Source organism: Pecten maximus, chromosome 10 (genome assembly GCF_902652985.1).
Source record: "Pecten maximus chromosome 10, xPecMax1.1, whole genome shotgun sequence".
Lineage (NCBI taxonomy): Eukaryota > Metazoa > Mollusca > Bivalvia > Pectinida > Pectinidae > Pecten > Pecten maximus.
The window spans coordinates 9,675,272-9,693,528 of NC_047024.1; the positions used below are offsets into that span (position 1 = coordinate 9,675,272).

At 37.0% G+C, this 18,257-nt stretch overlaps 1 protein-coding gene across 1 annotated transcript in view; it reads right to left on the minus strand.

Moving 5' to 3' along the window:
• Positions 1-10,914, minus strand: part of LOC117336419 (transcription factor ETV6-like) — an 85,448-nt gene extending 74,534 nt beyond the window's left edge. The window contains exon 1 of the mRNA XM_033896931.1: positions 10,509-10,914. Within this exon, the coding sequence (XP_033752822.1) occupies positions 10,509-10,529 (21 nt within the window). The 5' untranslated portion in view covers positions 10,530-10,914. The remainder of the gene's footprint in view (positions 1-10,508) is intronic.
• Between the last annotated feature and the right edge of the window lie 7,343 nt (positions 10,915-18,257).

The window sequence follows — 18,257 nt, forward strand, 5'->3', positions numbered from 1 at the left end:
AAATGACTACGCTTTTCATTGACTAGTCGACATTTTTGTTCTGACAAGCTGACCGATATTTTGGGGTAACCCTTACGCTACATAAAATATACACATGGTTTTATGATACATATAATCGTGGGTTATCTCTTCCATAGTCATATTTTTAAAACAGTTGATCATCAATATTTTAATCTCATCTTTATTTTCATAATTAAATCATATTTGCAAAGAGCATTTCGGGTGGCCGAACAGTATTTGTGATAGGTCAGTAACATAGAAAATGACCGCTGATTGTAACGTGACCTTTGTTTGGTAGAAGAGTCAAACATGTCGAGTCATATATCTACGTTTATCAAATTATTAGAATATTCTTTTAATCGATGTAATAATTTACTATTTAATGAATTTGAAATCAATCTGATTGATATATGCTGTGATTTAAACTCGTCCAGTCGAAAAATCATCATTAACTATATAAAGGTTACTGCTGTCTAATACCGTTCTTATGCAATATGAATGCACACAAAAATCAAGCCGTACAATGAGAACAAATTAATACATATTCGAGTTTAACGAATTTTCGACATGAAAAACATTAAAAAAATAAACAATAAACAATAGAAACGAAAAAATTAAATAAATGAAAATAAAAATAAATAAATAAATAAATGAAATAAAAAAAAATACAGAAATAATCTATGAATAGATAAAAAAAGTCGCGAAGTGCATTCGGCGTGTTGAGAGTAAAGAGCATGTCATGTGGATGTATCTTGTCCTTTCCTGATGGAAGCTGTACATACCTCTTGGATAAAATCAACCGTAATAAAATGTTATGGCATGCACGAGTAGACATGCTATTGCGGGCCGCATTGGTGGATGTGATGGTCCTCTGATAGCCCTGTCATTGGTGGATGTGATGGTCCTCTGATAGCCCTGTCATTGGAGATGCTACTGACGCTGTGGAGCTATACCAAGTGTAAGGCGATGTTAGAACCAACATATAGTGTACCAAGTGTAAGGCGATGTTAGAACCAACATATAGTGTACCAAGCATGTTTGGAACCTCTGCGATATGGACACTGACCTTTTAAAGAAAAAAAACTAATTTTTTTTGCTATGACTTCCGTCTGAACCACGCTGAGATACCAACATAACACACTAATCAATCTTACCTTCCGCATTGTTAGCCTGGTATTCGTCACATTCGCTTTTCTACCCGCATTCATAGGTTAAAAGCATTATGACGCGAAACAAATACATCTTGGGTTCGGAAGACCTTCAGAGTATGTTTGATAGCGTTTAATTTTTCCCTGCACATACAAATGCACATCATTCTAAGAACAGTAGAGATGAACGTCAACATTAAAACGTTCATTCTAATTTGAAGCTAGGATAAATACGAAAAAAGAGATATTTCCAGTAGCCATGAGCAATATCGGTTCAGTTAAGTTGGGTTAAGATAAAAATAAGCAATACATACTAATAAAACTCTGATATCTATGTTCAGTTTGGTAACGTTGTTAGATCATTTGTATACCTACAGCAATAATGCTTTTGAACGTTTTAACCACGACGATCATCAATACCCTCTTGATGACACCATAGATTCGTTTACTCTGGACCTTTAACCTAGCGCTTCAAACAAAACTCTGCCAACATGTCATCTCACCGTTAAATTATAGGCGTAATAATTACGTTGTCGCTATTTAATGATTCGATAGTTCCTTTGACACATTTGTTTACATACATAGAATGTATTTATAGTTACTAAGGATTTACCTGTAATGTAATAGGTGTAATTATTAAACTACACTTAAATTGGACTATTTTCTGTGTATTAAATTTTACTCAATGCTATGTTATTACAACCGTCATACTGACATTTGCCTTTATCTTAAAAAGTATGTTAAATTAAAATTTTACTGATGAAATATCCGTTATGTTTTATTATGTAATAGTAATGCTTATTACTTGTTATTGGTCCGTTTCGCTGTTGTGAACTGTTGATTACTTTGGTATTCGTTGATGATGATTGTTTATTAGTCAAGATGGGTTGAAATTTATAGCTTTGTTTAAAATCAGGAACGAGTATTTACAGCGGAAAGATTTACGGCATTATCCCAAGGTATTCTGTCACCATGGATATACAATAGTAGCGCTTGTCTGAGAGAGATATTTCAATTCAATGTTGAAAGAAAATTCTCAGACGACGACTATTTACACAATTCACTTTTATTATTCCCTGACGAACGATTCTCTTTTTAAGTAAATGACTTCAATACGACTATAAGTTAACTTCTGTATATTTACATTTGCGTTACAGTATCGTTATGTGAACCTAGTAAGGGTTATAGTATTATGAATATGAACGTGAAATGAATGTTAGCAATGTAAGCCGCCCTTGAGTATGGTTTGGACGAGAACTAATAAAAAACTTAGTGGCAATCCTTGTTCCCGTTAGATTATTATCTTGTAACACGCCACGAACTTGTTTAAAGTTGAGTAAGTTGGTACCGACAGCACTGATATGTTTTAATCACTATCTGCTTGCTAGGCCAAGTATCGTTTCAGTAGTTTCTGGGATAATAAGGAAGTCCGTGAAAACTATTTGTCACGGGATAGGGAGCACGCATTATGGGCTGTTTACTAATTCAACCAATCCAGAGAATCTTGGATATTATATTGTTTTGATTTCCTGTCGTCCTTTTTTTCGCGTACATTAAGAGTGGCATCATATCCCAATGCTACAATGTATACCTAACTACAATGTATACCTAACAACAATGTATACCTAACAACAATGTATACCTAACAACAATGTATACCTAACAACAATGTATACCTAACTACAATGTATACCTAACAACGTATACCTAACTACAATGTATACCTAACAACAATGTATACCTAACAACAATGTATACCTAACAACAATGTATACCTAACAACAATGTATACCTAACTACAATGTTTAAGGTGTCTCACCTTAATAAGCTGAATTATCACTGGAATGACGGTAAATATTAGGTTACAAAGGGGGTAATGATGTAACATGTACATTCCTAATTGCCACAAAGGTATATAGTATACGTTAGTATATACTTTGGGATATACTTTGGTATATACTTTTGGATAAAGCTTGGGAAATACTTTGGGATATACTTTGGATTATACTTTGGTATATACTTTGGGCTAAACTTTGGGATATACTTTGATATATGTGTTGGGTATACTTTGGGATATACTTTGGATTATACTTTGGTATATTCTATGGGATATCAGTAATAACGCCTTTTTTTGGAAATATACATTGCATTCAATATGCTAATCAAAACATTTAGATTTATTTATAAAACATGTTTTTGGTCAATTATAATTTCATTCTAAAATTTCATACAAATTCAATCTAATAAGTGAAACAATTAAAACAAAATCAAATTCCAGCTTTATGTCACCTAAATCAGGTTTAAATCTGGTCTATTTTTGATATAAAATACTTTAATAGATTGTTGTTTATATCGTTACGTAAACAAGACAGACGATATCGCTGATATGCCTGGTGGTTCTGTTGTCACCACATAGTTCTCATATATCCCGTATATGACATAGATTTACATGGCGGGTGTTGTGTATGACACAGGTTTACATGGCGGGTGTTGTATATGACATAGGTTTACATGGCGGTTGTTGTATATGACATTGGTTAACATGGCGGTTGTTGTATATGACAGGTTTACATGGCGGGTGTTGTATATGACATAGGTGTACATGGCGGGTGTTGTATATGACATTGGGTTACATGGGGGGGGGGTGTGTGTGTGTTGTATATGACAGGTTTACATGGCGGGTGTTGGATATGACACAGGGTTACATGGGGGTGTTGTATATGACATAGGTGTACATGGCGGGTGTTGTATATGACATTGGGTTACATGGCGGGTGTTGGATATGACACAGGGTTACATGGGGGTGTTGTATATGACATAGTTGTACATGGCGGGTGTTGTATATGACATTGGGTTACATGGCGGGTGTTGTATATGACACAGGTTTACATGGCGGGTGTTGTATATGACATAGGTTTACATGGCGGGTGTTGTATATGACATAGGTTTACATGGCGGGTGTTGTATATGACATAGGTTTACATGGCGGGTGTTGTATATGACACAGGTTTACATGGCGGGTGTTGTATATGACATTGGGTTACATGGCGGGTGTTGTATATGACACAGGTTTACATGGCGGGTGTTGTATATGACAGGTTTACATGGCGGGTGTTGTATATGACATTGATTTACATGGCGGGTGTTGTATATGACATAGGTTTACATGGCGGGTGTTGTATATGACATTGATTTACATGGCGGGTGTTGTATATGACATAGGTTTTCATGGCGGGTGTTGTATATGACACAGGTTTACATGGCGGGTGTTGTATATGACACAGGTTTACATGGCGGGTGTTGTATATGACAGGTTTACATGGTGGGTGTTGTATATGACACAGGGTTACACGGGGGTGTTGTATATGACATTGGGTTACATGGCGGGTGTTGTATATGACATAGGTGTACATGGCGGGTGTTGTATATGACAAAGGTTTACATGGCGGGTGTTGTATATGACATTGGGTTACATGGCGGGTGTTGTATATGACACAGGTTTACATGGCGGGTGTTGTAAATGACAGGTTTACATGGCGGGTGTTGTATATGACACAGGTTTACATGGCGGGTGTTGTATATGACATTGGGTTACATGGCGGGTGTTGTATATGACATAGGTGTACATGGCGGGTGTTGTATATGACACAGGGTTACATGGGGGTGTTGTATATGACATTGGGTTACATGGCGGGTGTTGTATATGACATTGGGTTACATGGCGGGTGTTGTATATGACATCTGTTTACATGGCGGGTGTTGTAATCGGACAGGTTTACATGGCGGGTGTTGTATATGACATCTGTTTACATGGCGGGTGTTGTATATGACAGGTTTACATGGCGGGTGTTGTATATGACATAGGTGTACATGGCGGGTGTTGTATATGACATCTGTTTACATGGCGGGTGTTGTATATGACAGGTTTACATGGCGGGTGTTGTATATGACATAGGTGTACATGGCGGGTGTTGTATATGACATAGGTTTACATGGCGGGTGTTGTATATGACATTGGGTCACATGGCGGGTGTTGTATATGACATAGGTTTACATGGCGGGTGTTGTATATTATATCTGTTTACATGGCGGGTGTTGTATATGACACAGGGTTACATGGCGTGTGTTGTATATGACATAGGTTTACATGGCGGGTGTTGTATATGACAGGTTTACATGGCGGGTGTTGTATATGACATCTGTTTACATGGCGGGTGTTGTATATGACATCTGTTTACATGGCGGGTGTTGTATATGACACAGGTTTACATGGCGGGTGTTGTATATGACACAGGGTTACATGGCGGGTGTTGTATATGACACAGGGTTACATGGGGGTGTTTTATATGATATCTGCTTACATGGCGGGTGTTGTATATGACACAGGTTTACATGGCGGGTGTTGTATATGACATTGGGTTACATGGCGGGTGTTGTATATGACACAGGTTTACATGGCGGGTGTTGTATATGACATATGTTTACATGGCGGGTGTTGTATATGACACAGGTTTACATGGCGGGTGTTGTATATGACAGGTTTACATGGCGGGTGTTGTATATGACATAGGTTTGCATGGCGGGTGTTGTATATGACATTGGGTTACATGACGGGTGTTGTATATGACATAGGTGTACATAGCGGGTGTTGTATATGACACAGGTTTACATGGCGGGTGTTGTATATGACATTGGGTTACATGGCGGGTGTTGTATATGACACAGGTTTACATAGCGGGTGTTGTATATGACAGGTTTACATGGCGGGTGTTGTATATGACACAGGTGTACATGGCGGGTGTTGTATATGACATTGGGTTACATGGCGGGTGTTGTATATGACATTGGGTTACATGGCGGGTGTTGTATATGACATAGGTTTACATGGCGGGTGTTGTATATGACACAGGTTTACATGGCGGGTGTTGTATATGACAGGTTTACATGGCGGGTTTTGTATATGACATAGGTTTACATGGCGGGTGTTGTATATGACATAGGTGTACATGGCGGGTGTTGTATATGACATAGGTTTACATGGCGGGTGTTGTATATGACAGGTTTACATGGCGGGTGTTGTATATGACATCTGTTTACATGGCGGGTGTTGTATATGACATCTGTTTACATGGCGGGTGTTGTATATGACAGGTTTACATGGCGGGTTTTGTATATGACATAGGTTTACATGGCGGGTGTTGTATATGACATAGGTGTACATGGCGGGTGTTGTATATGACATAGGTTTACATGGCGGGTGTTGTATATGACACAGGGTTTACATGGCGGGTGTTGTATATGACATTGGGTTACATGGCGGGTGTTGTATATGACATAGGTTTACATGGCGGGTGTTGTATATGACATTGATTTACATGGCGGGTGTTGTATATGACATAGGTTTACATGGCGGGTGTTGTATATGACATAGGTTTACATGGCGGGTGTTGTATATGACATAGGTTTACATGGCGGGTGTTGTATATGACATAGGTTTACATGGCGGGTGTTGTATATGACATAGGTTTACATGGCGGGTGTTGTATATGACATTGATTTACATGGCGGGTGTTGTATATGACATTGGTTTACATGGCGGGTGTTGTATATGACATAGGTTTACATGGCGGGTGTTGTATATGACATTGATTTACATGGCGGGTGTTGTATATGACATTGTTTACATGGCGGGTGTTGTATATGACATAGGTTTACATGGCGGGTGTTGTATATGACATAGGTTTACATGGCGGGTGTTGTATATGACATAGGTTTACATGGCGGGTGTTGTATATGACATTGGGTTACATGGCGGGTGTTGTATATGACATTGGGTTACATGGCGGGTGTTGTATATGACATTGGGTTACATGGCGGGTGTTGTATATGACATTGGGTTACATGGCGGGTGTTGTATATGACATTGGGTTACATGGCGGGTGTTGTAATACACTCCTTCGTCCGGAACTTTCAAATGTTCCAATTTAGATATATATGTTTGCTTTTTTTTTTTTATCTACTTTGAGTAAACATAAAGATAAAACAAAATTTCAAATGCCTGTTTTTGATAACAGTAGTGATGCTGTTTCTAAAGTATAAATTCTTAAAACATGCCTTTAGGGATTTGATAGGTATCAAACTTTAAGCTAACAATTTAAAGTAGAATGCATAAATGTGACTTTTTGGTGGCTCTAACGACAACCCCCAACTTCCAAGAGTCTCGACCAATGTTTTTAACTACATATTCTGATCCGACCTATAGTGATTATTGCTACCAAGTTGTAAGTCGAATTGCACTAGCCGTATTTTCATAAAATTGATTGATTTTACATAGGAATATTGATTTCAGCCATAATTGCCTAGTAAAAGATCCAAGGATCTAGACAGAAAATTATTTTGAGAGGTAATTTAAATGGTGACACATAGGCTACTTCGATTTGAGAGGATATTTGAATCGACAGCGGGACCACTAAGTATGTCATCAAAAGCTCAACCCCTAATATGGAGCCTAAATGGATAGCTTGATGGTCATTTATTGCAATTAATTACCAATACAAAATGCAAAATGTACCAGAGGAAATGCACCTCATTACCAATACAAAAGGCAAAGTGTGCCACAGCACCAGGCGATAGCAAAAACGGAGAAGAAAATGCACTAATACAACAGTAACAATACAAAAAAGGACAAAATATACCACAGTGACAGTACAAAAGGACAAAATATACCACAGTAACAATACAACAAAGGACAAAATATACCACAGTAACAATACAACAAAGGACAAAATATACCACAGTGACAATACAACAAAGGACAAAATATACCACAGTGACAATACAACAAAGGACAAAATATACCACAGTGACAATACAACAAAGGACAAAATATACCACAGTGACAATACAACAAAGAACAAAATATACCACAGTGACAATACAACAAAGGACAAAATATACCACAGTGACAATACAACAAAGGACAAAACATACCCCAGTGACAATACAAAATGACAAAACGTACCCCAGTGACAATACAACAAAGGACAAAATATACCACAGTGACAATACAAAATGACAAAACGTACCCCAGTAACAATACAACAAAGGACAAAATATACTAAAGTGCTTTACAATACAAAAGAGGACAAAATATAATGCAGTGCTTTACAAAACGAAAAGGAAAAATATACTGCAGTGCTTTACAAGACAAACAAGTACAAAGTATACTGCAATGCTTTACAATACAAACAAGAAATATCTTTAAAAAAGATAAACGGCATAGTTTTAATGCTGGTGGTTATAATGTAAAACTACCGGTGAAATAAATTAATGAACTACAATTTAATTAATAAAAACGCAGTTTCAGCACGGATAACAAAATTATATCAGTTTGAATCATTTTTGGTGATAATAGGACTGCAAATGTGTCATTTGAATAGATGCATCCACTTATTCAGCTTGCATTCAATTTAAAAGGGACATCACGATAAACGTTGCAATTTTCACTGAATGTACGCGTTTTGTTCCTTTCCAGTTATGTTTCTGTGCTGTCCCAATGTTCACAGTCAATCCCTATGTCCAGCTTGACCACTCGATTTAGTTGGGAATCCCCCTCTTAATTTAGCGCGGAAATTATTTTTAAATTATTACGTGACTGTTTTGAAATCGTGGCAACACAAACAGACGATAGTTTACAAGGCGATATCTATATTCCGTCTGGGTTAGTTGGATAACGATATTATACAGTGGTTTAAATGTTAAATAACACGTTCTGTATATATTACGGCACACATATTTATGTGTAAATAAGTGTAAACACTGTTCATATAGTATAGTGACAGTAGCGATGTACTGGTACAGACTGTGTAAATATTACCGAGCCTGTGGAACTATTACAGAGTTTGTGTTAATATTACAGTTTTTGTGTAAATAATACCGAGATTGTCATGACCTACTATCAAACAATCAAGCAGAATACGAGCGGCGACCGTATTACTGCTGTTTTCATGTTTGAACTGTTACAATCTATTGTACTGCTTCCCAAGTTTAATTCTAGGATTGTGTTTGACCTATTTCCCTATTATTCTCTTCAATGCGGAAGCTGTTATCGTTTCCAACCGCAGTCGATTCACAATGGAAGCCATTTTTGTTTCCATGTGTTTTAGTTTGTTGTGCGCATGCGTTTATCGTATATAATTGATAATTGATGTTTTTATGTACGTACATCATCAAATTCGAATGGCTATTGTTCAGAAGGTTATTTTTTTAAAAGATATACCCAATAATATGATAGAAAATACAAAATAAATATTGGTTTACCGTGAGGTCCCTTTAACTTTGTTTCGTTTTAAACTGTATATGTGCATTTTGCATTGACCGCTACATTGACCAATCACGTACTTCATCTTGACAGAAACGCCACCTGTCGCGTCATATCCGGGGCCAAAACAAAATTAGACGGCTATGCCGAAAAAGGACAAAATGTACTGCAGTGCCAATACAAAATGCAAACGGACAAATGTGTAACAGAACAATCACTCAACGACACGTTATGTTACATAACACAATCATCAGGACACAATGTACAGCAACACCGACATACGTAACCAACACTAGGTCTAATATACAGCAGCGCCACCTCGTGTAGGAAAAAATAGTCCACAAAGTCAAAACAGCACGTAAAGCATGTCAGAGTCAAGAGTGAGCAGATACAAAGTCATAACGAAATAAAATAATGTTCACATAACCTAGCAGTTGTGATCTCTGTCATAAAACGTACGCGCCGCCATTTTGGTATCGGATATCGGCATGTGTTCTATAATTATATAGCATTACCACATTGTGGTCGCTTTAACACTATTAGAACTAATTACAACTGGGTGGTTGTATCAATTTAGAGTGGTTCAATGAATTTCAAACACGTGTTCCTGTTACTTTTTATGATTTCATGAGTTATACTAAGCTTGTATAAAAACTAAAACATCCTAAAAGAAAGATCGACAGAGATTCGCCCTTAAACGAATGTAATATCAACTACATACAAACATGTCCAATGTGACGATGACGCTAACCTGTTCATTTTTATAGTGGCCGTAATACAACACTACGTTGGATACCAACCGCTTTGTTAACGCTAAAGCAAATTGCTAAATCATTTTGTTATATTGAGCAAAAATATAATGAATCTACGTATCAAGTTTATATTGATATGAAGATATCCAGTTGATATTGTAAAATCAATTCCAATTCACAGGTTATAAAATGCTCATCAAACTGGTAATCCAACAAATATACATGAAAACAAATTGGAAATGGTATAAGATGTTGGCCGTATTTTACAGCAGTAACTTGTTATCCTACCTTATTATCTGAGCTGGTCATTGTCCACTTGTGTGTTCGACTTCTGCCTTGGTAGGTGGGCGGGGCTAATATTCCTTATATAGGAAGGCTGTCAACATTACTTCCTCTTTGAAAACACATGTGCGTACAGAATAAAATACAAACTAATTTATCGCTTGCACTTTTAAGCCATGTATACACTATTGAATGATATGCATTTCAAATAAGCTTTACCTTACTGTAACAAACTAAAAGTTAGTTTTAATTGAGAAAAAAATATGATTAATTGGAAAAACCTGCCCATACAATGTGTCGTATTCGTCTCCTTCAGAATCCCGTTGTCTGTACACATGTTTAAAACTGAAAAAAATCTGTTTGAAGATAATAATCGTAGGACAAATCCAACGTAAATTCACATTAAAACTGTTCAAAGCCGCGGTGGCCGTGTGCTTAAAGCCACATACTCCCGAAGAAACATATATCAATGTTTACATTTCGAGTTTTTTTTTTTTTTTTTTTTACAGTTTTCGGACTTGATACATACCTAACAGACTATCGTGAGTATACGGGGAATTCCCAAAAATAATAACTGTGGCTGCCGGACCAAATTTTTTCTGAAAATTAGCCCCACAATGCAATGGCGGGTTTTACAGTCTATACAAAATGGCGGAACGCCGAAAGCGTGGACCCGAGAAAACACAGACAGATTCTGCTAAAAAAAGGACGAAAAAGTGAGTGAAATCGGGAAAACCCGAGTATTTCCTTAGGAAAGAAAATGATTCGTTGGAACTTAACGAGAAAAGAAAAGGGAATAGACTCGAATTCCTATTTTGCCGGACGTCTATTGGATTGCTGGTTAGCTTTTGAACAATGTCAACTTCACCGATCTAAAATTTTATCGATGTTTTGTTGTATGCATATTGCTACATTTTAGAATTAAGTATTTAAATGTAAACTATATATATGTTTGTTTATTTTGTTCAGTTATTACGTGAATATTATGTTAATATGTTTAAGTGAAAGCATTGTTAGGCAAAGTTCACGTATGCTCGATATGTAAACAACGGCCGTGTGTAGTTTATGTGCAGCGCACGTTGTTATAGCCTCGTTCTCGGCTCCGTGACAAATCTCGCGATAAATATAAATGCGGCGAGTTATTTTTATACACTGATGTCTCGAGGACTTCCCCGGTCAAGCGTCCAGGCAAGTGGTCATTTTAATGTTAGGAGAGCGTGAATGAGCATCTTGGATTGCCATTAATACATGTGTGCAACAAGAATTGAAGGTTGTTTGGGAGTATGTGGCTTTAAGGTGTCCCGACACTTTATCACTAGCACATATACAGCATACAATGTATCTTGGCTGCGAGTCCGAAACCCACGTGGCAGTTGCCTTGTACTGACCGTAGGCCGGTGGTTTTCTCTGGGTACACCGGCTTTCTTTCACCTCAAAACCTGGCACGTCCTTAAATGACCCTGGCTGTTAATAGGACATTAAACAAAATAAACTAAATAAAGCATTCATGGCCAAACTTGATGAACAAAACTATACTATATATCCCTAATGCATCGCACCTATATTGTACTTATATCCTGGCTTTGTTATGTATTACCGGTAGTAAAGTTAGCGAAACGGAAACGTGTCTATCATTATAATCTCATCATAAAACGATGCTAAAAATGTACTCTCCAATTACATTCCCTCGCCATTTAATGCTTATTTAAAGTATAAATATAACAAAACATCTAGTGTTTATGAAAACCAGACGGTGTTTTGATAGAAATACATTTGTTTTATTGTTTGCCTTCAAGTCCACAAATAAACAAAAACAAAATATTTTTGTAATGAAAAAAATAATTAATGAAATTCTTAAAATTCTATATCATATATGTTCACCAATTTAGTAAACTGTATGTATAAATGGCACGTGATGTAAGCTGGAATGCGATGACCATATCAGTATAACACAGTTATGTATGGGGAAACTTATCAAAAGTCAGGATCCATCCTTTATTTCCGAAATAGTGTCTGAATGTGTTTTTATATCGAATTTCCCCCTGTGAACAATATGGGATTCTTTGACATTTATTTTTTTATTTTATATCCAATTATTTATGTACATATGTTTATGTTTATAAGAAATAGCAATAGTATGGTCCAGCATAGGTACTGGATTCTTACACACAGACGTTAAATGATATACATGTAGCGAGAGTAAAAATAATTAAGTTGTCAAATATCCGCTGTATAATCGCGATTATTACTTGATTTAAGCTAAAATAAAGACATTTGGTTTAAACTGTATTTTATTTGGTTATAGCAATGGTACATACAAATAATACAAATATAAGGATACAGAAACAAGTACTTGGTACTTATATTAATCCGTCTCCTGATGTAGATATAGGCTATGGACTGATATTGACAAAATTAATACATTTGTCATATATATTTATTTATATATATATAAAATGTGCAGTGAAGAGAAAAAGAACGGGTGCAGGGGTCGGGTTGGGGATTACCTGGTGGCATCGGGTTTGGCATCAAAAATGCAAGAATGGAACAAACACTGGTTATTTATCATCAGAGTTCATAACAAATATGTACTTACACTATATGATATAAGTAATGGGACTGTACATGTATTTCAAAATAAAGATATTTATTACTGACACTTTAATCTTTCAGACTTACAATTTCTACAACGTCAAACTTTGCGCGCTATGAAGGCCATTTCCGTATTTTATATAGTTCAAAATTTGTTTTTAGTTATCGCAATGGTTTACGCTAGAACTTACCCTATTGAACAGGTAACTAGGTAAGAATGTCACAAAGGCATTTTACACGTAATTGTCACGAGGTGGACTAACGACTGCTTAGATACTCACACTGTATTAGGAAAGAACTGTTTATATAACAATTACATGATTTTTTCATTATAAATTAGAACATTCTTAATGATTTTCTGGTTCCATACCTAATAAAAAATACCTGGACTGAGTTTCAATTAACATATCATTATTTGAATAAAAAAAGAAAATTTATTTCATTTTACTTTAAACATATTTTATTGTCTAGACAAGAACAATAGGATTAGGCACAAGTTATTACAACTTATGAAGCCTTCTCCACTCAACATGTTAATATTTACAAGTAATGACATACAAATGTAGGTATAATATATAGTAAATCATGTAACATTTAGGAGGAAAAATGGATAATTTAACATACAATGTACTTTTACATAATAAAGAGATACAAGTATATATATTCAAAATCTTCTGCTGGACTTTATGAAAGACTGCACATATCCAAATACATAACTTATTTCAGTATTTTGATATTGATACTATGTATGCTTTTTCTTATTTCTAAGAACCATAAGGATGTCTTAAAGCTGTATGATAAGTGTAATGGCTTCAAATTCCAAACTGTTAATTTTCCCTTTCTAGATAGCAACATTCCTGCATCCCTTACGTTGTTTACATTTCTCAGTTGATTCGATATTCAGAGGCTTATATCAAGCATCACGCTTTAGGGACAGATGTCAATTACCGACTGATGAAACAACACAAGGTTTCGAGAAACACAGGTTGATGAAGACAACAACACAAGGTTTCGAGAAACACAGGTTGATGAAGACAACAACACAAGGTTTCGAGAAACACATGTTGATGAAGACAGCAACACAAGGTTTCGAGAAACACAGGTTGATGAAGACAACAACACAAAGTTTCGAGAAACACAGGTTGATGAAGACAACAACACAAGGTTTCGAGAAACCTTGTGTTGATGAAGACAACAACACAAGGTTTCTCGAAACACAGGTTGATGAAGACAACAACACAAGGTTTCGAGAAACATAGGTTGATGAAGACAACAACACAAGGTTTCGAGAAACACAGGTTGATGAAGACAACAACACAAGCTTTCGAGAAACACAGGTTGATGAAGACAATGGGAAGGTTTTCTGGTCTATATCATCATCTCATTTGGAAAAATTCTATTTCCTTATGCGATATCAAATCAGGCGTGTTCAATGCTTGTTGATATGCCCAGTAGTCTGCCACCCTAACCCTCATTTGACATCGTAACTTAACCCGGATGTGACCTATATTTGTATAGCGTGTGTCGTTGATGAAACTGAAGACGCTTCATCTGCCGAAGTACCTGGTCTTATTCTACTTGTACTTTTTCGGGTGTCTTCGTGCAAAACTATATATTTGTGTTTTTATTTTGCTTTCGTTGTATCGATTTTGATTTTGAAATTTGGATATTGTCGTTATTCTTTGTATTATTTATAGGTTTTTGATGTCGGTCAAAACATGAACAGCATCTATTCTCTTACGATTCAAAAAATTAAAGGTAAGTTATGCAATGCTTCATTACTATGTAGGCGGGTAGATTTTTATAACAAATCCACATGATTTTAATGCAATTCTTATTCAACTTTTGTTGTTTATATAATATGGCGAAATCAATATTTTATCAATTTTATCAATTTTTATCTTTAAATGAAATAATTAATTATGTTCAATTCAAATCTTTTCCCCGTTTTTTCTTACAATTTTTATGGGTAAAAAGGTTTTGTTTTTTGTATCTAACGACTCCGCAATTTTTCACGTTTTTGTGAGGATTGACATATTGCGAATCATGTGGTGTTATTTCTTCATTCGCGTTTATTCACTCTATTTGAAAGCTTCACTTCTCCTAACTTACTATCTCGAAATGATTTATCGAGTTATTCAGTCGAAATTTCGAGTTACTAACATAAACAATCGTTTTCTCCTACATGGCCTTACTGCTCTTTTCGTTTTATTGTACATGTCCCGATGGAAGTGCATCATACTCTGTGAAGAATCGAGAGCAGCTGGGTAAAAGACAAATGGCCATGCAGGTGACTCAACTCCTCCTCGGGTGACTCAACTCCTCATCGGGTGACTCAAGTCTCCATCAGGTGACTCAACTCCTCCTCGGGTGACTCAACTCCTCATCAGGTGACTCAACTGTTCCTCAGGTGACTCAACTCCTCATCGGGTGACTCAACTCCTATTCAGGTTACTCAACTTCTCCTCAGATAACTCAACTCCTCCTCAGGTGACTCAACTGTTCCTCAGGTGACTCAACTCTTCCTCGGGGGACTCAACTTCTCATGTGAGTCAAGTCCTCCTCGGGTGACTCAACTCCTCCTCGGGTGACTCAACTCCTCCTCGGGCGACTCAACTCCTCCTCGGGCGACTCAACTCCTCCTCGGGTGACTCAACTCCTCCTCGGGTGACTCAACTCCTCCTCGGGTGACTCAAGTCCTCCTCGGGCGACTCAACTCCTCCTCGGGCGACTCAACTTCTCATGTGACTCAAGTTCTCCTCGGGTGACTCAACTCCTCCTCGGGTGACTCAACTCCTCCTCGGGCGACTCAAGTCCTCCTCGGACGACTCAACTCCTCCTCGGGCGACTCAACTTCTCCTCGGGTGAATCAACTCCTCATCAGGTGACTCAACTTCTCCTCGGGCGACTCAACTTCTCATGTGACTCAAGTCCTCCTCGGACGACTCAACTCCTCCTCGGGCGACTCAACTCCTCCTCGGGTGAATCAATTCCTCCTCTGGTGACTCAACTCTTCCTCTCTGTCCTTACGGCTCATCTTTTCAATACAAACATATGAACAGAAATGACCAAACATGATAACAAGATCCATGAACACACTCACACCCTTACCCACACATCACTCTCTTTATAGACATACTCTCCTCCTCAGTGATAGTCTAGAGAGACATTCCTCGTTAAATTGTTACATATTCCTTTCTTTACTTTTTAATAAGTTTAATGTTCAATAATTGTTTTTGTTAATCTTTTACATAAGTTAGACTACATACTAGGTCTGGTTAAGTAGTATTTCTTAATAAGATGCTTTCTTAAATCTGAATAGTATTCAGATTTCGAATGACTTGGTTGAAGTAAAATAAGATGTACCAGCGTCGCTATACGATCCAAACTGTTTGGTCTCATCAAAACTCACAGAATGCATGGATAATGGTACGCTTTCTAGTCGGCCGCAATTTGCAAAATAAATAAATCTTCGTGTATTTCTCGTAGTTAACATATAGTGTATCCCAAGCCCCTGTGGTGTATCCCTATGTTGTATTGGCAATTAATTTCCAATATCTGTGCAATTTCTAATTGTTCTATTATCTTTTCCTGATTATGCTAACTAGATATGATCATTGATTTTAGATAATTGGTCTGATTTGTGTCCTGTATTATACTTGTCTATTTTGTTCCTCGTTGTCTTCGTGTGTTTATATTATACACAATATGTGAACGTGACATTCGAGGTATATATATGTAAACATATATAAACACTAGTTGCTATCTTCCTGGTTTAAATATAGACATAGAATAACAGCAATAATTTATGGCGGACTTCCTCTAAAGTGGTGTTAGACGGCACGAGTCGTGTATGGCATATTGTTTATAATGTCCGTTGTTGTTGTCGTTTAAGGATGGATGTACTCGTAGACTATATATAGACTAGGAAGTAATTCGCGTACCATATCTGCACTCAGTCGTATCTAGGCACGTGTTGGTAATTTATAGGAGTCTTTTGATTGACTGATAGACACGTTTGTAAGGCGTAGGTATATAACTCATATATAACAACCGTAATAGCAAACCTGTCTTACAGTGTTATGTAATGGTAACAATGCCTTGATACTAACAATTTATTGTCTGGGTGTGTAATCCGAGAACTCTTCTCGGTGAATCATTTAAAGTAGGCACTATTCTATATGTTATGTAACAGGAGAGGAGAAAATGTAGCGGCCAGACCGGGGTTCAAACCCCAGACCTCCAAACACTAGCCGGATGCTCTACCAATTGAGCTACCTGGTCACCGATGATCGACCCAGTCCAGTCCTGCTACACACCTCCCTCCTTTTTTCCAAGTCTTCGCCCTCGAAGACACACGAGACCCTTATACCACCACCGTGGGTATTTTAGTTGGGCGCCAATTTTGTAACAGGAGAGGAGAAAATGTAGCGGCCAGACCGGGGTTCGAACCCGGGACCTCCGAACACTAGCCGGATGCTCTACCATTTGAGCTACCTGGTCACCGATGATCGACCCAGTCCAGTCCCGCTACAGTTATATAATATCAAGATACTGTTTATGTTTTAAATATGTTTCGGCAGCATGGCTGACATTGTTGTTACCATGCCTGCCATGTTATTCGTCATTTAATAAAATGAAATTTACTGGAAACAGTTCTTCTCTGTTGTTCTTGATATATACTTACGACACATTATAGGTAGCCAAAAACATAGCTAAGTCGTGACTTTGTTATCGTGATGAAGATTTAGACATAAATGTTATTGTATGATATGGTCTTTTGAACCTTGAGCCCCTCATAAACAAACACTAGGTCACAATAAACTTGTATCCTTTTAACCATACTAAAAACAAATTCTCCCTTAAAAAAACTCTCTCCCTCTCTCTTTTGTTTAATTAGCGCCCCTGTGCACCCCCACAAAACACTCCCATAATCGTCATCATTGACGGAGGCGAGTTAATATGACTTAGAAGTTGTTATGTGAAACACAACTGGGACAGAAAGAGTATGGTCATAAACTAACAAAATGTGAGTTAAGAAACTATTTCAATTTTAATCTTTGATCATTTTCACTAACACTTAAATGAATTAAACTGTTTTAAAGTAATTTAACAAACAATATTTAAATGTTACCAGAGTTACTATACAAAATCGCAATAAAA